The sequence below is a fragment of the Trichechus manatus genome, unplaced genomic scaffold (genome assembly GCF_000243295.1).
Source record: "Trichechus manatus latirostris isolate Lorelei unplaced genomic scaffold, TriManLat1.0 scaffold00163, whole genome shotgun sequence".
Lineage (NCBI taxonomy): Eukaryota > Metazoa > Chordata > Mammalia > Sirenia > Trichechidae > Trichechus > Trichechus manatus.
The window spans coordinates 3,726,582-3,752,365 of NW_004444099.1; the positions used below are offsets into that span (position 1 = coordinate 3,726,582).

General features: G+C 38.0%; 1 protein-coding gene across 1 annotated transcript in view; it reads left to right on the forward strand.

The window, feature by feature from the left end:
- The window catches only part of CTNNA3 (catenin alpha 3), a 1,802,815-nt gene that overhangs the window by 882,087 nt on the left and 894,944 nt on the right, over nt 1–25,784 (forward strand). Inside the window, exons 7-8 of the mRNA XM_004386410.1 lie at nt 15,109–15,189; nt 25,404–25,556. Of these exons, the coding sequence (XP_004386467.1) occupies nt 15,109–15,189; nt 25,404–25,556 (234 nt within the window). The remainder of the gene's footprint in view (nt 1–15,108; nt 15,190–25,403; nt 25,557–25,784) is intronic.

The following is a 25,784-nucleotide window of genomic DNA, read 5'->3' on the forward strand; positions in this document are numbered from 1 at the left end:
AGTAAGTGCTTCAAGTCCTCTTCACTTTCAGCAAGCAAGGTTGTGTCATCTGCATAACGCAGGTTGTTAATGAGTCTTCCACCAATCCTGATGCCTCGTTTTTCTTCATATAGTCCAGCTTCTCAGGTTATTTGCTCAGCATACAGGTTGATTAAGTATGGTGAAAGGATACATCCCTGACACACACCTTTCATGACTTTAAACCATGCAGTATCCCCTTGTTCTGTTCGAATGACTGCCTTTTGATCTACGTACAGGTTCCTCATTAAACTTGTGAGCTCTGACCTAGCTCCAGGGTGTCTAGGGTTAAAGAAAGAGATGCTGCATGGGCAGTCTGTGTCCGAATAGAATAGAGAAGTGGAAAGTGGGGATTTGTTATTATCCTCATAGTTGGTGTCAGAAAAGGTAGATATTTGATTTGAGATTTATCCACTCAGAAGGAGGGACGGCAGAAAGAAAATGAGAGAGAAACCCACCAGAGACAGGGCTATGAATGAATCCCCCCCACCTTCTGTCCAATCTCACTGGTCAGATCAGTTGTACCATCTTGAGGGGCCAAAGAATCCAAAGAATTCCTCCAATAGTATTTTCATTTTGGGAGCGAAATATTTCCTGTAGGGAAATACCACCGGGAGGAAAAAGGACCCCTAATAGTAATATGTGGTACACAGTGATTGGATTTTAGATCTAGAAGGGATCCCGGGAGGTCTGTTCTACACGGCATTTTACAGAAGGGGAAACTGAAACCTATGAAGACTATGTGTTTTTCCCAAGTTTACACATCTAGTGATTGGGAAAGTTGGGACTTACAGTCTCTTCTCTGACTCACTAAGTAGAACTCTTTTCTCCACATCAGTATTGTAAAGGCAAAAAAAAAAAAGAAACTTAGAAAGATGTATTTGGCATTAGTCTTAGAACTATCATTTTCACTAGAAAAGGATTTTCTTTGAAGTTACATTGTGAATTTTAAATTTGCATTATCCTATTAGCAGGTACAAAGTGAGTCTGGGACAACACTCTTAAGTTTCATCCAGTGTTCTTAGATCTTCTCTCTTTTGGTCCACTTATTTTCACTTGACTTATTGGAACACTGTTCTGAGACCTGTCCTCTGAGGAGGGTCTTTATTGAAGTGTTTCTTAGCAACGTCTGTTCTTCCTACTATCCTTTCCCAATAAAACATGTCCAACATGTGGGATGTTTCCATGACAACTTTTAGAATTTAAAACTAATATAACCAGGATGCTCAAAATACAGGTAAAATGAAACAATTACATTTCTCTCTCTCAAGGCCCCTTTAATTTTTTATCCAGCGGTGTTAGTTCTTCCCCTAAACCTGGATGAAAATTCAAGCACTTCCAAAACTTTTCTAGTTATTCTTAGTTCCTCTGTTTCACTCCCTGTCTTCTAGTGATCAATTAGAATGTGATTGTCAAAACTTCTATCTTGATTTAAATTGAGTCCCAATTTCCCACAATTCAGGTCTATTGCAGGCTGGAAACGACTTGTTGGGAAGTAGAATGTAATTGACTTTTTCTTTCTTTTCCTACCCTTTTCTGGGGTGGAACAATGGAAAGGAAGAGAGATAAGGGAAGCAGGAAGTTCTTGGTGACTTTCTGAGTACTGGAAGCTAACTTTTCTCTTGGATTTGCTGTATCAGTTAGGGTCCCAGCACAAGAAAACATGATACACCAAGCAGGTGCTTTGAGTAGGGTGTGTTAAAGAGCCTATTTATAGAGGTGTGGGAAAGCTTTAGGGGAACCAACAAGGGATTTTGTAGAACCCTAAGTCATAATTGCAGGGAGCCCTGACCACTCTTACGGCCTGAAGGAACCAGGGAAGGAATGGTTCCTGGTACCCAAAAGGGCACCTATACGAAGAGGGTTGCCTGACAGGAGCCGTGGTCTTCAGTGGAGGGGCACAGACAACTTGCAGCAACCTTACATAAAGGTAACTAGAGACTACATAACCCCACCTCACTCTCCAAACACATCTGAAAGCAGGGAACAAGGGAGTGTCTTTATGAAATCTGACGGGTGGGAACAGAGCTCATGGTGAGAAAGGATGGTAGGTGGATCCAGAGGGGCAGATATGGCACAGGTGAGTTCATGGGTTCCTTGGTGGTCCCCATCTCCCCTGCAATTCCCTTGATATGAGTGATACCTTTTCTCGCAGCGTACTGCTTATTCTACAAACTCCTCTCAGCTTGGCAATCTTTTACTGACTTAGGCAATGCTCTTGGATGAAAATCAAGGTGACCCAGGCGAGCTCTCTTTTACATGAGGTTCTTATCTGGCCCATGGAAAATGCTCAAATATTAGAATTCAGCCACCTTTCCTTCTGCTTATTCATCCGCAACTTGCCAGCCACCTCCCACTCATTAGATTTCTCAGGAGAGATTTTACACTTGTCCGTTGAGTCCCAGCTGCCAGGAACACATATCATGCTCTCTAAATGGTTCCACTGAAGTCTCTCTTACCAGACTTGCAAGGGTGAATAGAATGGGAATAACAGATCAACTTTCTTGAAAGAAATCCTCTCCAAAAAAAATCTTCCCCAGTCTCTGTACACTTTGACCTTTGTACCTTATTATAGATGTGAGGTTTCAGAGTCATGTAACTGGGGTTTTGATTATTTCTTTTGAAAATCATCACTGTGGTCTGGTACGTCAGTGTGAAATGCCCTATTATGCATTTCTTGGTGCTTTAATTAAAACTAAAAAATAAAAGTAAATTAAAGAGAAATACGGAATTGCAAATTGTCTTAGGCTGGGTTCCCTGAAGAAGCAAAACCAGTAAAGCGTGTGTGTATATAGATATACAAATACATACATAGAGAGAGAGATTTACATTAAGGAAATGTCTCACGTGATTTTAGAGACTGGAATGTCCCAAGTCCGTGAGTCAGGCTGGAGGCTTCTCCTCATTCAGGTAGCCACAGGGGCTTGCAAACCCAACCAGGATCAGCAGGTCAGAGACCAGGGCCGTTGTTCACAGCCTCCGAAGATTAATGAATCCCAAGATCAGCAGGCAATACTGCAGGTAAGCTGCTAGCTCAAGTCCCAAGAACTGGAGGTCAGACGAACAGGAGCTGGCTGCAGGATCCAGCATGAGCAAAAGCCACGAGACTTCCAGAATGTCCACTTATAATCAAGGCAGGCCACAAGCCCAAGGAAACTCCCTTTCAACTGATTGGCTATTCACAGCAGATCCCATCACGGGGGTGATCACCTTATATCAAATCTCAACATAGAAGTGATCACATCGTACGACTGCCAAACCACTGAGAATCATGGCCCAGCAAAGTTGACACACAACCTTAACCATCACACAAATATTGGATAGATCTGGGAGTGGAGGAAAAAGAGAAGAGAATATTTTCCAGCAGGTGCCGTTGATGCCTCTCAAGTTACACTATGTAGATCAGTATTCTGAATGCACAGAAGCTAGATCCTGTTTATGAGGTTTTTCTCTCTTAAAGATGGATGCACAAATCAAGTTTTACAACAAATAATACTTTCAGTAGGCTAAGAGGACTTGCTATAAAAGAGAATGTATTTATGTATCCTATTGTAAAGAAAATTATTACCTACTAATTTATCTTGAAGGAAAATTTTTCGTATGCCAAGTTTCTTTAAAAGTGAAGCCTATCTTTATTTTACTTTCTTCCATGCTACAGGATCTGAAATTCTTTGAGTTATGAACCTTGAAAATGCTAAATGATATAAAAGTATTTTAATCACTAAAGAATAAATCCATTTACTCTGATTTTATAGTGTTAAAAATAAACATGTCTCCAAGACATAAATTACAGTTGATGGTAAAGTGGAACCATTAACCAGAATGGTAGAAATCTTAATCAGTCCTGGACTTCATATGTATCAGCTATGAAAATATTTTGTTAAGACAGTCTATCATTCAAATTCCATTAAGCCCACTGTTGGCTGAAATTTGACATACCAAGTGTTATTAAAACAATAAAAAACTGGTTTAGGGAACAAAAAGAGTGAGGATTAGACTAAAACTGGAGGAATGGCAGAAGATAAAAAATTTTAACTAGATCGGTGGTGCTTTAATTCTCTATCTCCCACAACATTGTGAGACAGAAAATTTGCTAAAGAACTACATTTTTATTCAAAAGATGAAATATAATTTATTTGGTCTATGTGTTTAATGTCATGTTGCTTGTTAGTTTCTGGTAGCAGTTTTGAATATTATAGAAAAAGTCCTTGGCATAATAGCTCACAGTATAATTGACAACAGAAAATATTCCATTCTTCCATTTTCTTACCATCCTCTTACATTAGCGCATACTGTTTTCTTCCAGGATAGGCACTCTCCTGGAGCAGGCTTCTGGGTCAGGCATCACAAAACCAAAAGGATTTCTAGATTGAGCCAGGTCTCCTTCTGAACTGTGCCGAGAGCCTCTGATGATGGCTCAATAAAAGGATTTTGGAAATTGAAGTGTCCATAAAGACATAATGTACCATGTAACCATTAATTGATATAAGAGGATTTGTGAATTTTGGCCTAGATATCTTTATTTGCCTACAGTGAAAGTCTTGAAGATTATATTGTATTTAATGTTCTAAGGGCCCAATGTTCCATGTAACAAGATATATGCAATCTTTCTTATGACCATAAGAAGTCCTCATCAACTGGATCTGTATCATGTTTCACAAGTTCATTCATTCATTTATCCACTCAATCATCCTTTTTTTTTTGTTTTTAAAAAAAATCAAATCGATAAATACTGAACACCTATTATGTCTAGGCACCGCTGAGGATAAAGCAGCTAATAAAATAGTTACATTCTCTAGACCGAAGGATCTTACAATTATTTTTATTGCTAATAATAAATATAATTTATTAAATGTTAGTTGTATACCAGTTACTGTTCTACATATTTTATGTATATTATCTCATTTAATTTTCACAATAATCCCATAAAGCAGGTGTTATCCTCCCCATCATATAGATGAAGAGACTGAAGCTCAGCTTAAATAACTTGTATGTGGTCGCTTTGTTAGCAGTCTTCAAATTTGTGTTTAAAGCACATCTATCAGATACCTATTATGCCAACTTTTAATAGCAGTTTAACACAAATGTTATTTGAAATGCAATGAAACTGATATGAAATATCCTAGACAGGTGGAGAAAATAAGTCCAGTTTCAAAAGCACAGAAATTATTTTAAGCTCTGTTCATATGCTAATGCCATAACTGGCTTATTTAGTCAGCTTGATTGCAAAATTAGGTAGAATTCTTGCTTTATTGTTTTAAACCATTGTTCTCCAAAGTTATGTATTTATTCAAACAGTTGAACCCAACAAAGACACACACGCAAACACAGACTGTGAAACTGACAGAGGTTTCCAATTGTGTTAAATAAGACAATTATAAAAATAACCACTAAATAAAGCTATTGTTTTATAAAAAAAAGGACAAAAACTTTAACATTAAAAAAATGGAAATACTCTCAGTTTAAAAGGCAGTCCTTAAAGTTTAATAACACTCTCTGTCATCCATACTTTTGTATTTTCACTGCACAAGTCTTGAGATAAGTAATTAGTATGCATTAATGTACACAATATCTTTGGATTCTGCCCAGAACCTAAGGAAAGTCTTCAATTTTGAACACATTCCTTCACTTAATAGTAACCATAGCATGATTCATAGGAAAAGTTTAGGAACTGACAAGATCTGAACCCATTAGAGCATGGTCTCAGTAAGTTTAGTTTAATACTGTAGCACTGAAATTAATAAACTCCATCTACTTAAATTTCTCCTGATTAAGAACAGTGTCAGTTCCAAAGTTTGCTCAGCTGGAGCAGAGAATAAGATGAGAGGAAAAATGGGAGGCAAGGAATGAGACAAATTATCAAAAAATATAATAGCTTGAAGTGTAAATAGTGAAATAGCCAGTGATTTCAGGAAACAAAGTATCAAGTTACTTCTGACTCTTCAGTTTTCAACTACCTGTTGGTCACCCACCCACCGGGATGGATCTTTGCATCTGCACTTGCATGTATGTATAGCCAATTCTCCATGGCAATGTCTTTAAAAGGGGAGGCCGTGGTTTATATCCAGCTCTGGGATTCAAATCAGGTAAGTAACATCACCAATAAAGTGAATTTATTTTTAATGCAGTACAAACCCACACATATTTCTTTCATGTTTGGTTCATGCCAGTTGAAATCTTGCAGTCTGGCATAAGAACTTTGGTTTGAGGATGCTGGCAACAGGCTGGAGTGTTGTGTTCTAAGTACTTGACTAGACACTTTGGTAGACTATTTATCAATATAGAACTCCAGCATCACACAAGGTTAGAGCTAGGAGGGACTCTAGAGACCATTTAGTACAGTGGCCTCCTACAGATATGGAGACTGAGGACAAAAAGGTGATTAAACTTAGTTGGAGTCTAACCAAGAAACTGATCCACAAATGAGGTTTCATCCTCATACCAAGTTTATGGTATATCCTGTTGTAGAGAATAATGATACTCATCTTTGAATAAAAACACTGTTTAAATAGAATATCTGACAGCTAGCAGGATGAATGTTACTTTTATTAAAAATATAGATGTTAATTTTATTACTAAAAACAGTTTGAATATTATTTACCACTAATAAAAGCATGGGTAACCATTCCTTCATTTCTTCATTTTATTTACAGCCATTAATTGAGTACGAGGTACTATAGTGGATACAACATTATAGAGTCAAGCGTTGACAATTTAAGAAGAGGCTCAGTGTCCGTGAAAGATGGCAAAACGTTTCATAGGCTTTTTTACTGAAATGTGTCAAAAGATTAGTAGAAACACAAATGAGAGGAATCCTTTTTTCTTCTTGTTTGTTTGTTTTGATTTTTTAATGTAGGGTTAAGTAGAGTCGGAAAAGGTGATACAAAGGATGAGGCACTTGAGCTTAACCGCAAATTACGAGTTAAGAATTTTCCTGTTGAAGGAGATGAGATGAGAGCATTCCAGGCTAAGGGATCAGGGTTTGGAAAAGCAGAGAGAAATCAAACAGCTGATGTAGTTCAGGAAATGCAAGTGTTACTAATGATGGGGACACTAATGATAAAAACCCAGCAACCCTATAAGACAAAGTAGAACTGCCCTATAGGGTTTCCAAGGCTGTAAATCTTTACAGAAGCAAACCACCACATCTTTCTCCCGTGGAGCTAGTGGTAGATTCAAACCGCCAACTTTTTGATTAGCAGCTGAGCACTTTAACCAGTGTGCTCCCAGGGCTCCTGCTAACCCTGTAATATAGGTGCTATATTATCTCTGTTTTTATAGATAGGGAAACTAAGACCTTGAGAGATAAAGTAACTTGTCCAAAGACATATAATGGTCAATTGCTGGAGCCCAGATTCAAACACAGTTTTATGTGGTATGTGCTATTCTGCTCATTATCACATTTGGAAATAAATTTATATATTTTATACAGTATAAATATGAATTTTGGTTTAAGTTGTAGTACATTCAATTTGTATTGTATTGTATTTGTATTGTATTGTAGATTAAGCCTATGACTAGACTCAACTCGACCTCACCCCTATCACTTAATGTGTGCCCTCCTGGGGCAAGATATTTAAAATTATTACATTTCTGTGACTTCATATGCAAAACTGTGAAGAGTTATCCTGAATATCACATGAGAAAACACATGTAAAGTACCTATCCAAATACTTAGTACCTGGTAGGCATTTGACAAATGTTGATTCCTCCTCCAACCAAAAGCCCCACCTCAACCAGCAGCTGCCTGGGCGTGGCATCTTACTTTTCCAAACAATACAAAATAGTTCTATACAGTTGTACTCTTCAACCTTTTGCTGATTATTTTTTTCCTTGTCATAGCCAAGTCATTCTATGTTTATAAAGTTTTTAAAGTTTCATTTCAAATCTCAGAGTTAATTTTTTGTTTGTTTCAGTTTCATACAACAGATCGTGGTTCAGAAAGATTTTTAATCATGCCCTATCAGGGTGTTGGCCCAATAGTCCCTTTAGTACAGTGGGTTTCTAGAAGAAGAAATTTCATTTTTTTATGCTTGTCTATTTGTATGTCTTTTATGCCTGAAAAATGTGGACTAGAATCTTTGCCTCTGCTATGTGTTAAGCATAAAGTATTTTTACAGCTATTTCAGCAGAGAAGAACTAAGTTTAAGGGCATCATCTTTCATCTTTACCATGAAATAAAGATTTCTCACTAAATGGAAAATGTGTGGTTTTAAAAGGTTGATGAAAATGGCATACATTTAAAAAAACAAAAACAATGGCATAACATAACGAAACAACAACAAAAACATTTTCTTGCTGTTTAAATTCCACACAGGGCTCCTCTCTGTACTGATAACATTTTCATTTGATTATGAATTAGATAAATATTTATTTGATTTAAACTTTGTCCTTTAGTATTTCGGGGCCCTGGTGGTACAGTGGTTAAGAGCTATGGCTAGTAGCCAAAAGGTCAGCAGTTCAAATCCACCAGCCACTCCTTGGAAACCCTATGGGGCAGTTCTGCTCTGCTGTATAGGGTCGCTAGGAGTCAGAATCGACTCAGTCGCAACGGGTTTTCTTAGTATTTGAGGCTTCATAGTTTTTTGAAGTCAGCGTCTTGGCCTTCCTAGTTGAAATGTCTCCTTTTAGTTGTACTATTGCAAGTTGGCGTTACACATGCATGCTTCTGACACATTTTCAATGTCAACTCAATGGCAATGGGTTTGGTTTTGGTTTTATGCAAGAAATTGTACAATAAAAGCAACATATTACTCTATAATTCTTCTTTTTGGAACATGGTCCTTTCAAAGAATTTTAAAGTTGGAATGTAGGAATAATTTGGAAACATTTGCTTTTCTGCGGGTGTGGAAATTAAGGGTCAAAAATATTATGGGATTTTCCCAACATTACCCTTATCCAGTCTTCCTTTTCTCTGTTTATTCAACAAATTCCTTTTGAGGTACCATGTGCAAAGCACTGTTTGATAGATGCTATGAGGGACGACGTGTAAGAAGTTTCTCTCTCTCAGGGATCTTACAGTCTAGTCACAGAAACATGTGCAGGTAAGCAAGTAACTATCGTACAAATACTAGTGACATGCGCTCCCTCAAGTTCTTTGCCAGCTCCAAAACAGAAATCATCATCCTCACGTTGACCTGATTTTCCATTTGCAGTAACCATTTCAGTTCACAGCACCATCATCCAGGCAGTCATCGCTGTCGAAAACCTAGACAACAGCCTAGATAATTTTCTGTCACCCCCCAACACTCACCAGTCATCATATTACTCAGTTTATTGCATGTAGAGTCCTCAGATCTGTCCTCTTTGCTTCATTCCAACTGTCATTGTGTTAGTTTTGACACTTACCGTCTCTCTCTTGGACTATTTGCTGTGACCATCTAACTCATCTGCATGTCTCTGTTCTTAACTTTTTCAAATTAATTATGTAGACTCCAGCCAGTTTCATGTATTTGAAATACTGGTAGGATGGTATCACTCGCCTGCTTAACTTCAACGACTCCCAGTTGTCTATGCACTCAACCTCCTTTCTTAGTGTGGCAAAGATGTTCAGGATCTGGCCTCACACTTTTGATACTAGTTACTAAATATTTTTTCTCTACTAGACAATAAACGCTTTGAGAGTTGAAATTTTTTGTTTGTTTGTTTCTTGCTTGCTTTCATACATCTGAAAGGTAACATATAAAAGTAGGTGCTTATCATATATTTGATAAACAAAATGTATGTTTTAGAATAGTGCTATTTTATACAACTTTCTGCAATGATGGAAATGTTCTTTCTGTGTGTGCTGTCTAATATGATTGCTAATACGAATACTTAAAACTGACAATCTGAGGAACTGAAGAAACTGAAGGAACTTGATTTTAAATGTTATTTAATTTTAATAAATTTAAATTAAAATAGCCACATGTGACTAGTGGTTACTATAGTGGACAACACAGTGTAAGAAAGTTCTCCCCAACAGAGCCCCAAGAGGAAACATGGAATAGTCCAGTTAGGATAACTCAAGGAGATTTTATTTATGAGGAGATTTCTTCCAAATGTGTGGGCAGGTTTAATACAGCCACAAGAAAGAGTGCGATTAACTGTGGTTGGTTACGTGGGAGCAATGGTAGAACAGATTTCATTTTGCAAATCAGATCATACAGGCATACACCTGGATCACATTGGGGCAATGTTAACAATATGCAAAAAATATTTTAATGAAATTACATTGAATAAAGTTCATGCTCAGAACTGTTCTTTTTAATAAAATTTTTCCTGGCAATTTGTTTACTGATGAGGATGGTGATAGTTTTGTTTTTTTTTTTCCAATGCAGTGCTCATTCCTGCCATGTTTTCTTAATGTCTTCCTCCCTTGCATTCCATTGTAAGTGGTCTCTTTCCATTAGTGGGGCTGTCCTGACTTAATGATGCCTTCTGCCAAAGCTTTAAGAAGTGTCTTCTCTCTTGAGCACTTGGGAAGTAGGAACATTCTGACTGTTATCTGTGACTGTGTTTTGATATCCTGCCCTTTCTGTCCCTTACCTCAGCATACAGCATTCACCTTTAGCCCTAGCTCATTGCTTGGTGATTTGTTAACGCTTTGAAAACAGAAGGAATGAGGGCTTTTGAGCAGGTCAGGGGTATTTCTCCTTGCTTTATTTACTTTTATGCCATGCAATAGGAATAAAGAGGCAGGAAATGGCTTGACTGAAGCCAAATAAATCTGGATAAATAGAGCAAGGACCCAATAAAAAGTTGGAGGTGAAAAAGAAGAAAGGTAGGGGGTGGAGAGAGGAAGAGAAGGGAGAAGGGAGAACTTTATATTTCCTGTAATGATAGGGATTGTTTCTTGTTGCCTAGAGAATAAAATGTCTTTGACCCAATGAAACATTTTAAATGTTTAAACATTTTAAACATTTTGAACATTTTAAGGTTAAGTTCTGGGTAGAAATTAGGAAATCATCTTTATAGGCCTTATTGAATCGCTTCATGCTGTCACCTCTTGTCATCCTTTATTAAAGTTTTGTATGCCATTGCTGCTAGCTCCGAGAAGGCTGACATCTTTTAGTTGTTCTGATGAATCACACCACAGAAGCTAGTGAGCTTTTTAGCCAGCACAACAGGAGTCTCCCATAGTATTCCTGAGTGTGTGTGTTGTCTTTCTGCCCTGTTCGTGCATTTTGACTACCTCTGCTTTCATGGAGAAGTGGGAAGAGATAGAAGCAAGAGCTGACACTGTATGAAACTGGGGAATAAGAGCTAGGTTCTTTAGATAAAATGAAAAATTATCTTATAGCCCATAGTATAGCTATTTATGCCAACTCTTTATATAGCCCCAAATTAACTTTTCACAATTCTCTGCTGCTAGCATGGAGAATAGGAGTTTCTGGGTGGTGCAGATAGTGAAGCACCTAGCTACTAACCAAAAGGTTGGTGATTTGAATTCACCCAGAGGCACCTTGGAAGAAAGGCCTGGCCATCTACTTCTAAAAGATCACAGCCATTGAAAACCCTATGTAGCGCCATTCTGTTCTGAAACACATGGGGTCACTGTGAGTCGGAATTGATTGGATGGTAGTTAGGTTGGTTTTGGTTTTAGCATGAACGCTGGGTTGGAGCTGTCCGAGGTAGCCACAACTTTCATCTAGGTTATTGCCATTGTTGTTCCTGTTGCTCTGACATCCAGAGTTTTATTTGTACTCATTGAAATTGCCTAACTTCAGTCTCTCCTATCTTTGCCCTTCCTTTTCTCCTGTTCTCTCACTAGACACAATCTCCATCATATGCACACTCTGCACTCACTTTCAGAAATGCAACCTGGTAAAGGGCTTAGTGATTCTATACTATCTCCCCCTAGAGGCACCTGGGAATGTGCGGGGCCAATTTTTGGCTGTCACAGTGACTGTAATTGGTTTTGACATTTAGTACACAGTGGTCTAAAGATGCTAACCACCGTGCAGTGAATAGAATGGTCTCAAATTACGATGATTTTCCCAACTCTAAATAGCTGTGACTGCTGCTGAGGAACTCTTGATCTCACTGAGGTTTAGGTGTCGACCAACACCCTCCACTAATAAAGGCCTTTAGCTGTGCCTTGAGGGCTTCCCCATGTGTGTCAGAGTAAAACTGTGCTCCATAGGGTTTTCAATGGCTGATTTTTTGGAAGTAGATTGCCAGGCCTTTCTTCCAATGTGCCTCTGGGTGGACTGGAACCTCCAACCTTTCAGTTAGCAGCCAAGTGCATTAGAGCTAGATGCTAAAATCTTGTCCAGAATCTAGTAGGACACCTTCCTGGCACATAGTAAGTCCATAATAAAAACATGTTGTGTTTTTACAATGTGGCACTTCCTTAGAAAGCTAGAAATAGAAATACCATATGATCCAGCAATCCCATTCCTAGGAATATATCCTAGAGAAATAAGAACTGTCACACAAATGGACATATGCACACCCATGTTCATTGCAGCATTGTTCACAATAGCAAAAAGATGGAAACAACCCAGGTGTCCATCAGCAGATGAATAGATAAACAAACTGTGGTACATACATACAATGGAGTACTACGTAAAGATAAAGAACAATAATGAATCTGAGAAGCATCTCACAACATGGATGAATCTGGAGGGCATTATGCTGAGTGAAATAAGTCAATCACAAGAGGACAAATATTATATGAGACCACTGCTGTAAAAACTCATGAGAAGGTTTACACACAAAAAGAAACAATCTTTGATGGTTACATGGAAGGGAAGAGATGGAGATGGAAAAACCCTATATAGGCAATAGGTAAATGGTAACTTGGGTGAAGGGTAAGACAGTACACAATACTGGGGAGACAAGCACACCTTGTACAAGGCAGGGTTATGGAAGCTGCACAGACACATCCAGACTCCTGAGGGACTGAATTACTGGGCTGGGGGCTGTGGGGACCATGGTCTCGGGGAACATCTAGCTCAACTGGCATAACATAATTTATAAAGAAAGTGTTCTGCGTTCTACTTTGGTGGGTGGCGTCTGGGGTCTTGAAAGCCTGTGGGCGGCCATCTAAAATACTACACTGGTCTCACCCCTTCAAGAGCAAGGGAGAATGAAGAAAACTAAGGACACAAGGGAAGGATTGGTCCAGAGGACTGGTGGATTACAACTACCACGGCCTCCACCAGCCTGAGTCCAGTACAACTAGATGGTGCCCGGCTACCACCACTGTCTGCTCTGACAGGGATCACAATAGAGGTCTCAGACAGAGCTGGAGAGAAGTGTAGAACAAAATGCTAACTCACAAAAAAAGACCAGACTTACTGGCCTGAGAGAGACTGGAGAAGCCCCTGGAGTATGGCCCCTGGACACCCTTTTAGCTCAGTTATGAAGTCATTCCCGAGGTTCACCCTTCAGGCAAAGATTAAATAGGCCCATAAAACACAATGAGACAGAAGGGGTGCACCAGCCCAGGGGCGGGCACTAGAGGGTAGGAGGGGACAGGAAAACTGGTGGTGGGGAGCCCAGGGTTGAGAAGGGAGAGTGTTGACAATGTCGTGGGGTTGTTAGCCAATGTCGTAAAACAATATGTGTACTATTTAATGAGAAGCTAGCTTGTTCTGTAAACCTTCGTCTAAAGTACAATCAAAAAGAAAAAAGTGTTATGTTTTTAATCAAGTTGTTCATTTATAAACTAGCCAACTCTATTCAGTACATTCTATGCTAGTCACTATAGGGAATAGAATGAAATTTAAGATATACTTGCCAGCATCAAGATTCTAACAGTAAGGGTGTTGAGACATGCACAGAAATAAAACAAGCTGGGGAATTCAAAATGCTATTGATACAAGGAGGGGTGAGAGTTTATTTTTGAGCAGGATTGCCAGGGAATTCTTTTTGGAAAGTCTTAGGAGCAGGTAGGGTAGATTTTGGGGAGATGCTTGCTGAAGTTGAAGATACAGTCCATGTAGGAGCTTGGGAGAAGTCATACAAAGCTATAGAAAATAGTCTTATATTACTGTAAAGAACAGTACTTGAGAAGATGTGGTGGAAGTTCAGACTAACATGATAGGTTAGGACAGAGTATGGATGGTCTTGGACTTCTTGTTAAGGAGTCTTTCCACTTGAAGGTATGGATTTATGTATAAGATTATTCATTGGGGTAGTGTCTGATAGTGCTGCCTAATAGTCTGTGCTTTGCCTCAATGTCTTCTCCATGGAGTCCGTGCTGTAAAGTCCCCCAGTTATCAGCTGTTTAAAGTTGCTTTCCTGATTTTCAAGGTCTCCTCTCAAGAACACTTTTCAGTGTATTCATTTAAGAAGCAGCAATTTTCCTAGAGGTGAATCACATAATGATTTTTTTCAATCTCTTTTATGTTAGATATCACTGAAAAAAGTAGATGATTAGATTCAATTCAGCTGTCTCCCACAAAAATAATATGTAGAAAATACCAACCAAGGTGACTCTCTCTGTGGCTTAATAGCCTAAAGATTTAGGTTAAGGATGCAACAGAGAGAATTGTTCTGCTCAAGGAACGAAAAGGTGGCGTGCAATTATCTTAAACAGCCAAAAACAGCATCCAGTTCTTACTTGAAACAATTTGTTCTTGGAATATTGTCAGCTAAAATTATGGTCAACTTTTGCAAATTGTATGAATTTGCACTGCATATTTTATTTAGTGTTTAGCAAAACTCCAATATGGCTCTGCATAACTTACACAATACACCATGAAAATGACTCCAGAAACTCCCACAGAAGTTGACAAATTGGGCATCTAATGCTTTTAAGCTAATTGCATGCTTAGTGGGTGAAGGCTTAACTTAGTTAAGAATGGAGATCAGAGTTTCATGGAGATAACGTTCTGCCTACTGCCACGCTAAATAAAACCCAGCCCTGTATCAGAAATATTACAGAAGCCTTAAAGAAGAAACTAATGTGAGGTTTTTATTCACCATTCTACTTAGTCTTAACGTGAAGTGCTCATGATTCATGTGCAATATCATAGCAGTTTTGCATTCTGTTCTTGAATTCTCAAGCTGTTATTTTCAGGAAATTTAGAAACAAATTGCTACGTGATGAAGAGTAATTTGATGCCATTGCTTATGTCATTTATTTTTCCTTCCTTGCAGGCTGGAAGAAAGGAAAGGAGTAATACCCTGAATATTGCCATAGACAACATGTGCAAGAAGACAAGAGATCTTCGCAGACAGGTAAAGGAAGAGAGAGACATGGAGACAGAAACATACATAGCAAAATGCACCTTTTATTGGTTGCTGGAATATTTAGTTCTTGTTTATGACCAATCTAAGTTAATTTATACCGTAACACAAAACAAAAACAAATATGTACTTCCCACATTTATATACCTCAGACATTTTTGTGGCGAACAAAGTAGACAGAAGGGCATGGAGCTTAATGTCAGGCAGAATGACATTCAATCCTGCTCTGCCCTCATCAGCTGTGTCGTCTTGGGCATGGATTTCCTCTCTCTGAGTCTTTTTTCACCTATAAAGTGAGATTAATAATACAAAATAGGGCTGAGGGGATTAAATGAAATGCCTATCAGTGCCTGGTACATAGTGGGTTTCTAGGGAGTGTTGTTAAGTTAATTTTATTAAATTACAAATGGAATTTCTACATGATCAATGTAATTGCTGTCACTGAATTGTACACATGAAAATTGTTGAATTGACAAATGTATTATTATATTTTTACAATAATTTAAAAAAACCCTGGATTTATCACCCAAATGCTTACAGCAAAGCTCTTAATTCAGAGACCCAACTAATTATTTTTTCCGACTTCTTTCAGGATGCTTCAGAATTACTTTCCGTTTAATTTGAGGCTACTTTTGCATCTTTGGTCATGAGAACTATAGGACTAGAAAGGATTTTACTAAACAATTCTATAGCAAGCTACTTTTTTTCTCCAGAAATATGGAGGCTATTGTCCAAGACCTTTGCTTTCCATTCCACTTCAACTACTTAATAACCAGAGTATTTTTTCATGTGAAAGTTTAACTTGATCACCGTTAATCAATAAGAGAGCAACAAAAAGCTTTTCAACCTTTTGCCATATATCATCGTAGTTTGTTGGGAAGATTGAGTAAAATGGGCTGAGCAATCTTTTAATTCAGAGAAGTTTTGGAAATTGAATAAATAGGGATCCCTAGCCAGTTAATATGAGCTGTGTAGAAACACAGTTTTCAAGGCTGGGAAAATCCTTATTTCTCAACTTTACGGCTTTAATGTGAATTGTATTTCCACTGACCTCACTTATCAACGCTTAGAATCCTGGAATGTAAGGGCTGGAAGGGATTTCACACAACTCGTCTTACAATGCTGCTGAGAAATCAGGCTGGTGTGGTGATGAAACCAGCCTTAGGAGGAATGGGGCACTTAGTCAGAACAAGGACCAGGGACTCTCACCTTCAGTGCCATCCTCCCTTTTCATTGCGTGACTTCTATTCTCTGATCTTCTTTGGGATTTCTACCCTATCATCTCTGCTCAGGACTCAGAGAAGATATTTCTATGAGCGATCAGCAACTGAATCTTTTATTCCTGTCTTACCCCTCTATACTGCCTTCAACAAAGCTATACAGAAAGACATAGTCTATATTTATACCTCCAAAACTTTTGGCATCATTATTTTCTAAAAGAAAGTCAAGAAAAAGAAATCCCTTGTACGTAGGTTTGCCAGATTTGGCAAATAAAAATACTTATATTAAAAATAGTTATTTACTGGAAATTAAAATTTAACTTAAAAAACAAAAAACAAAAACATTGCTGTCGAGTTGCTTCCAACTCATAGCGACCTTATAGGACAGAGTAGAACTGTCCCATAGGGTTTCCAAGGAGGAGCTGGTGGATTTGAACTGCTGACCTTTTGGTTAGCAGCCAAGCTCTTAACCACTGTGCCACCAGGGCTCCCAAATTTAACTTGGGATCCTGTATTTTCACTGGCAACCCTACTTGTATATTTCCATCAGTGAGATATGGAAATAGCATTATTAATACCTTTCCTCATAGTAAGGAGAAGTTTGTAGCTTATAGGAAACTGTTTGTAGGAGGTACGCAAATTTCATCTGGTTTTGGAACTCAACATCTGTATTGTTTCAGTTATCTATTACTGCTTAACAAACCACATCAAACAACAGCAACCATTCTACCATGTTTCATGATCCCGTGGGTTAGCTGGGGGATAGTTGAGGGAGGTGGGGGTTGGCAGGCCTGTTTCTGTACCGTTTTCACTTGTGGTCTCCAGGTGGTGGCAGTCAGATGGAGAGTGGTTAGGTTCTGGGCTGGGTGTTTGGGACCTCAGTTCTCTGTCTCTTCTCTCCATGTGGTTGCTAATATTCTATGACCCATCCGTGTGACTTCTCTTTGCTATAGAGTAGCCTGGATTTCTTATATGACAGTTCAGGGCTCAAAGAAGGGGAAGTGGAATCCGCTAGGCCTTGCTAATGACTGGTTTTCAAAGATGCTGAATGTTGTTTTCTCCTCATTCCGTTGGTCAGAACAGTCACAATCCCAGGCCCAGGTCAATTGGAAGGGGCAGAAGCTCTGCCTCTTATAGGCGAAGTGGTATATGCATACTGGAGGGGGCAGGATTGTTAGGAGCCTTCTTTGGAGTCATCCATAGTAATTGATGTGATCCTTTCTCTCTGTTCTCACTTGCCCACCCCAGGACTTCCGTCCTGACGTTTATTCTTTTGGCAGTAGTTAAAACAGAAACCTGAGTCATCTCCACCTCCTTTTGTTCTTTGCAAAGTTTATCTAACAGTTTGTTTTAAGCATTGTATGTAGGCTCTTTCACACAGTAAGGAGAAAGCCCTACCCTTACAACGTATTTCTTTGGAATATTTAATATTTACCTCGTTTTGTAACTGTTTTGTTTTTTGTTTTTGAGTAAAAATTAAGTAGAACTCATCTTCTAGCTCATTCCTTTGCTTATTGGTGGCTTTTCCATCATCAACCCAGAAATATTTTCATTTTGATTCAGAGAATGATTGGGTTTCTTCCATGAGGAATGACATAGATGGCTTAGATATATATGGTGAGAAGCAAGTTAAACAGTTTGGAGCATCAAGATGGAGTGTCCTAGGAGATGATTTAATATCTGTTTGTTTCAACTTCCATGTCTTTTTGACTTCCTTGCCTGTTTTGCTAGAGAAGGAAGATAAAAGTCCTTGGCATGGTTTTCCAGGTTCTCTGTGATTTGGCCCCAGCTTAATCTCCATTATTCTTAATGTTCTTTCTCTTTCAACTCTCCTTCTCAGTTCCTCCTTCTCATACACCAAAACGTTACCCTATTGTCTCACTGAAGAGTCTACTTACGATACACTAAATTTTCTATTGCTGCCCCCCAAACACACATGTAGCTTTGTACATATGGTTTGTTTTGTGTGGTGCTCTCCTATTTCACTACCTTCCCATTGCCCGGACTCCCCCATAACACCTCCCAGAGATGGAGGAAGTTCAAGGCCAGTGTAAGTGCTGCTCCCAGAAAAGCTTTGCCATTTTATCCAGCTGTAAATGCTCTGTTTCTTCCCTGAGCACTTATGCCTTGTGTAGTTCTAGTACGGCAGTGGTCATATCCTGGTTTTTCTTTTCTTCCCATTCGATTTTAAACCCTTATAATGACGGTAATGACAATATCTCTTATTTAGTAAATGGTTTTGCCTTCTACCAAGTGTTGTCCTTATATTATTGATTTTTATCCCAGTAATAAGAAACAATGCCATGATATTATTTTCTCTAGTTTTCAGGGGAGTCAACTTACCAAATTTCACCCAGCTAAGTGGTAGAGCCAAGGTCCTAGCCCAGGTGCATTTGATCCAGCCCATGTTTGTAACCACCATGCCCAGGGACATTGGCTTGTTCATCTTTGGAACCCCTAGTGCCTACTACACTGACTTTACCATCATATTTTTTTCCTTTTTTATTGTGTTTTAAATTTCTTCTTTTTTTATTCTCCTTTTCCTCTATTCATTTGAGAACTGCATACCTACTGGAACTCTCAGTAAAGAGGGAAGGGTTTGAAAACTCCTTTACTGCATTAAAAAAATTAGCCCAACTGAATATATCCCATTTCTAATGTAGTATGCAGAGTGAAACATACATTTGATTTCACTACAGGCAGTTTAAATTTGTTTGTGTGTATACTGAGGGAAAAAAAAAAGAAAACAACCTTACATAAGTGCCAAAATAAAGACTTCATCTACATCAAATAAAATAAGATTCTGATAAAAACAAAGGAAAAACTAGATTAATCCTCTAGTTGCTGAGTTGCTGAATTGCTATATCTATCTCTTCTCCATGTTGGCAGTAACTGTACCATGCTCAGAAAAAATACATAGGATCTTATACCTCCCAGTCATCATCCTCATCATCAAATAATATTAAATATCTGAAAGGTACACGTCCTGTTAAATTGACGCAGTAGATATATGCTGAATAATTTTTAGTCGACTTACTTCCTATTAATCAATTGAAATAGCCAAACAGAAAAAAAAAAGCTTTGAAAATCATATTTTACTATTTGCCTTTAAATTAAAATGTCATGAATATACAAAAAATGGGTTTCGCTGGTTTTCAGAGGATAATTCTTTTGTAAAACACTTCCTCGTCTTTGTATTCCTCTTCCCCTCACAATTTCTTTCTTTCTGTCCCTTACCCCCCCCCTTTTTGGTGGGGGGGTCCTTCTTATGGTTTCAAGATAGAGCTTTTGCTTTTGAGCTTCGATTGTAGAGAAATATTTTATTTGAGATCCCAAACCACTTACACCAGAGGGAAATAGAAGAATTGATGTCTCAATGCCTTTTATTAAACTATAGTGAGAAAAGATGGAAAGCCCCTGTTTCGTTTTGTGCCTGACATCCTTCATGTCTGGCAACAAACAGGCATTTATTGAAAATACATGCCTCCAACTCCTATTGGTCTCCTACTGACTCAGATTTAGTGCTGCGGCTTCTAAGGTTGTATTATTTCTACAGTGGCATATTGGATTCTTCTTTACCCCTTTCGTGCCCTGAGGTGCATATAATGCCTGTAAACTTTTTCAGCCTCTGGGGTTTATTGGGATCCTGCTATACCACCGACAGTACATGCTGCTGCAAGGCAGGGACCTTTATGCCTGTTTGAAACCAGAAAAACAGGCATGTGCTGCAAATTACTATTTTTACAGGATATCGTATGAGGTGTCTGAATTTTTGGTAGGAAAAATAGAAATTTTGAAAATTTTTGTTTATTATACATGTGTACCAATAGATCCCAGTGGGAACTCTGTGGTATAATTAATGATACTTCATATATACCACTAAACACTTAGGGCAAGATTGTTGGAGGGGGCAACAAAAAACATCCATACTACCTACCAAAAATTCAGACACACTCAATGATTCAACATGCTTCCATTAATGAAAACTTATGGTATCAATACAAAATTCAAAGCAGGAGATAATTGGGTCACCAAAGGGTTAAACTTTTTTGATATATCACCCAAGGGAAAGGAATGAGTTGTATTCTCAGGCAGGAAAATAATATGGAAATAAATAAGATAAAGGCTACTTTAAGTATTATATTATAGGCATAGATGACTATATGATTTAAATGAAAAAAATATACCATATGTCAGAGCATATAAAGAAAATTGCTTAGCTTGCCATTCAAGGCCTTCCTTATTTTGTCCCTATATGCATTTCTAGTCCCATCTCACAGTAATTCCTCTGTCATAGTCAGAATGACAGAAGACTTGAAAGAACCAAACTCAGTGGTGTACAAAGCAGAAGCAGCAATTGAAAGCAAAGTGTGAGCGGCAACGAATAGTTTCTGTAAGATGTTAAGAGTCTGTTACTTGGTGTGTGACAAGAGTTAACACCAGACAGAGGTGCCTGTTTTAGACTGGGTTCTCCTGAAAACAGAGCCTGAGACCAGGACCTTAGCACAAGTGGTTTATTTGGGAGGTGGTTCCAGGAAGCCAGGGTAAGGGAACTGGAAAAGTGAAGCAGGGAAGGAGGACAAAGGTATGCTATTGAGGTTGCTGCTGTAGGCAACAGGAGTTTAAAGACCACTGAGAAGCAACCAAATGCCTCCTGGGAATTTTATCCACAAGCTCCCGTCCCTATTGGTTAAGGGCTGTCTCCTTCTTATTAACTCTCCAGAACTTGCAAGCTGCATTTGTACTAGGCTGAGAATCTCACACAGACTTGGAGCAGTCCCTGAGACAGAATGACAAAGGGAAGGACAAGCTGCACTGGAGGTGGAATGCCTTCAGAGGGCACGGATCTGTTCACAGCTAAAATCAGAGATGGGTCCGGAGAATGAGACGTAAGGCACAAAATGCCTCTGCTGCAGGCCATTATCATTACTTGCACTATTTATGTTCTTCTGAGTTAAGATGCTTTCAAGGGAAGATATCTCCTTGCATCCTGACTGCATGCTATCTCTTAAAGGCATCACTCAAGTCTAACAAAAGTCTCCAATTTCTGGCTATTTCCTTAGCACTTCTTTTAATATTTTTATCTTATGTTTTTTAACCTGAAGTGCTTCCCCTCACTCCCACTGTACCTATTGAGATCCTATTTCAATCCTCATTCCACAACTAGGTTGTAGCCACACGGATGACTTGTCATGTCTTGATAATTCCTTAATTTTCTTTGCTTATGACAGTCTCTATTCTTAAAATACCATGCTTCCCACTTTCCAGCTCCAACTCTTAACATCCTATTCATTTTTTAAGATGAAATTCATATGCCCCTTCCTCCCTGAAGCAATCTGAGTTAATTGCTTATTTGTTTATACCTCTGTTAAGTTGCTCAGTAAATTCTTTGTACATCTCTGTCCTCCTAAAAGTGACCCCATCTTTATCATCCATGCATTCCCCCAGACAGCCTAGAATTGTGCCTTGCCCCTAGATAGAAAGTTCAAAATGCACTTGTTAAATTGAATGAATATACAACTGCAGAAAAAAAGATTCAGATTGCTTATTGTTTGGAGCATTGTGTCAGGTAATTTCATCACATTTTTCTGCAGAATTTTGAAAACATTTGCACAAAATTTATTTCAAAGCTCATTTTCTAGTCTTTCTGTTCTGTCCCCGTGAATGTAGCATCACACCTGTATGAACATCTCACATGAGTATGAATATAGCATCATACCTTTTCTCGTTAGCTGTGTTATAGAGTTACATAGTTATTCTCCATCTCCCTAGCTTCTCATTTGGGTGGCAAATCAAAATGCATTTTTGAAAAACACAGGAAGGTAATTTGATTTTCTGGATATAGTTGTAGATGGGAACTTACATAAAAGTATTATTATATGCAAAACAATCCCTTTTTAAACTTGTGTCTCAATGTAGCTAATACCAAGTCTCACTTCACGTTAGAATCAAATTTCATTGTCTCTACCTCCTCATCTCCCATATATCCTCAAACCACAGCAATATGACTTCTGCTTCTATCTCACTAATATCATCAATAACCTCTTAGTGGTCAGATCCAACCACATGTGTCTTAGTTCTTTTTATTTAACCTGTCTTTAAAATTGGACTTCAAAATCTCCCGTCTTCTTGAAATTCCTTTGACCCCAGTCTTCTGGTTTCCCTGTACTGTAATATTTAATGACTCTCACTCCTCCACTCTATTATAGGAAGCCATGAATTTATATCTTGACATTTCTCACAATACTGTGCTCGTTGTGGGAAAATGAGGGCAGAGTGTTCAGAAATATCTGTTGAATTGAATGAAATTATATATAGAAAAGAAGATTCAACAAATGATATGAGAATCACTATGATATTTGGTTGGATGAGTTAATTTGGAGACCATTGACAAAGATTTATTTGAAAGTTTGTCTTTTAGTTGTTGGTCATTTGCTTTTGTAGTTTCTTGGCCATCATCTCAGTCTCTTTTTGGAGCTTATCCTTTTATCTGTATGACTCCCTGTCTTAGTCATCTGGTGCTGCTCTAACAGAAATAGCGCAAGTAGATGGCTTTAACAAAGAGAAGTTTATTCTCTCACAGTCCAGTAGGTTACAAGTCCAAATTCAGGGCATCAGCTCCAGGAGAACATTTTCTCTCTCTGTCACCTCTGGAGGAAGGTCCTTGTGATGCATCAGTCTTTCCCTGGTCTGGGAGCATATCAGTGCAGGAACCTCAGATCCAAAGGACACACTCTGCTCCCAGCTTTGCTTTCTTGGTGATATGAGGTTCCCCATTCTCTGCTTGCTTCCCTTTTCCTTTTATCTCTTGTAAGGTAAAATGTGGTGCAGGCCACACCCCAGGGAAACTCCCTTTACATTGGATCAGGGATGTGACCTGGGTAAGGATGGTGTTACAATCCCACCCTAATCCTCTTTAACATAAAATTACAATCACAAAATTGAGGCAAACCACACAATTCTGGGAATCCTGGACCAGCCAAATTGATACACACATATTTTGGGGGACATAATTCAAACCATGACACTCTCATAAATGATAGTGCTGTCCAGGATTTCATTCTTGGACCTCTGTTTGCTGTGCTTCTCTTTCCCCATGATCTCATCCACATCCGTGGTTTCGATGACCTCTACTTTGCTGGCTGTCAATCGCTTATATCTCCAGCCCAGTTCTTCTTTAGACCCTCCTTCTCTATATGTCCCAGTTACAAATGAAAGAAGAAAGTGATCAAGGGGATGGCCATTGAAAACTGTCCCTCCTAGGAGTAATTCCTTCTACTTTTCTCTTACATGTCTAAATTTACATCCTCTGTAGTTCCCAGCTCAACACCTAAGTCTTGACCTTTTACCTCACTTATCTGGTTCACTTCCTTGAAAATCAAACACATTGTTCATTTACTCATTTGCACTTAATGAATGCTGATTTGCTCCATTTAAAATTTTTTTGTGTATCTATACAATCTAACGTTTCTCTTTTTTACTCAACAATTTATCTAGTGTTTACCTTTATCATTAAAACAAGAGTGAGGAGCGTGTCTTATTAATCTCTTCTTATCCAACACACAGCTCAGTGCCTGGCCCAAAGCAGATGTTTAATAACTACATGTTGAATGAACAAGTGAATAACTACACAAGTGAATGTACATCGTGTTTTTCTATCTAGTGTGGATGAAGTGGATAGGTCTTCCCCTTGCCTTGTAACCCCTTATCACTCTGCACCTTGTCCTAGTAAGGCTTAGTAAATATTAATTAGTTGTCATTAGTAATTTGCCTTTTTGTTTGTTAAGCAGAATCATTCCTTGGGGAATCTTCCTATATCCTACTGAAATTATTTGGTAGGTGGAAAATTTTAAAAATTTTCTGAGCACTTTCTATCATCTTGGGCAGAAGTATTTTTCTCCCAGAAACCTATAATCATTATAAATTGATTATCCTATAATTATTATTGAAAGACAGGACTTTTTTTTTTTTTTTTCATTCAGCTGTCTCAGTCAACCTGTCCTGAAAATATATTACTATTTATCACACAATTCAAAACTAAAGTAAGTGTCTATTAGTTTAAAAAATACCCTAAGATAAAATTTCACAGAAGGTAAATTACAATTTTCCTCTCTGATAGCTAGTCATCTCTTTGTTTTATTGTATAGAGGTTATTAAATTTAATGAGTGGGCTGACCCACCAACTTTTGAGGCCATTTATAGTTATTGTCATTGTTAATGAAACGTTTCAGAATATTGTTATCCTTAAGGGCTCAATATTATATAAATACAATGCTTTAATTTTGTAATGCAGTTTTAAATCTCAGAGAATATCTGCTGAGTAATTGCCTGATTGTCATTTATAAGCTTACATGTAATCCAATTTGAAAGAACTAATTGTAGCAGAATGTTATACTTGTTTAATAATTTAAGGTGTGAGGGCAAGAACAATTAAGGCAAATGGAGAAAACTGGACATCAAACTCATTTATTATTCTCTTTGCTCTATTAATCTGTTATCAACTGGCATAATCAGTGATCTAACTTGGTTTAATTACCATGAAGTCTACAATTTAGCTAATCAGAATTTATTATCAGTTTCTCCAACACGGTAGAAAACATTTTCTAATTTTGTAATTAGGAAAATACATGATGTACAATGTTATTTGTACACATGCATAAACATTATAGTGCTGCAATTTCTTTGAGAAAAAAATACAGTATTATTCATAATCTAATCTCTGGGGTAAGTGTGATTTAAGAAAAAATAAGTAACTTTTGAGAGCAAGATAACTACTGCTGGATGATCTTTTTTTCACAGAGATTTTGTTTATTTTAATTTTTAGGGGACATTTATACACAATTTAAAGTATTATAATTTTAGAGCTTGTGCAAAAAAATAGAAAATGAATTTTGTAACAACTGAGATTAAAATAATAACAAATAACATGAACTATTTCCAGAAAAACAAAAAAACAAAACACTGCATTTGTTTATTTCTTCTCAGCTCCGTAAGGCTATTATAGACCATGTGTCCGACTCTTTCCTGGATACAACAGTCCCACTTTTGGTTCTCATTGAAGCTGCCAAGAATGGCCGAGAAAAGGAAATAAAAGAATATGCTGCAATATTTCGTGAACACACCAGCAGGCTCGTAGAGGTAAATGCACTAGAACTTTAAATCCAGGGGAATGAGATTCACATTTCTTGTTTACAGATGAATTGTATTCAAATAAAAACTTTTGTGAAACTATCACAAATTAAGCAGGGGTGGGTCCAGGTGTATATGAAGGTATATGTGTCAAATTTTATAAACCATCCCCATTCACTTTGAAAAGAAGGAATTTATTCATAAAGAGTTATGAAACTATGTTCAGTTTTGTTTTCT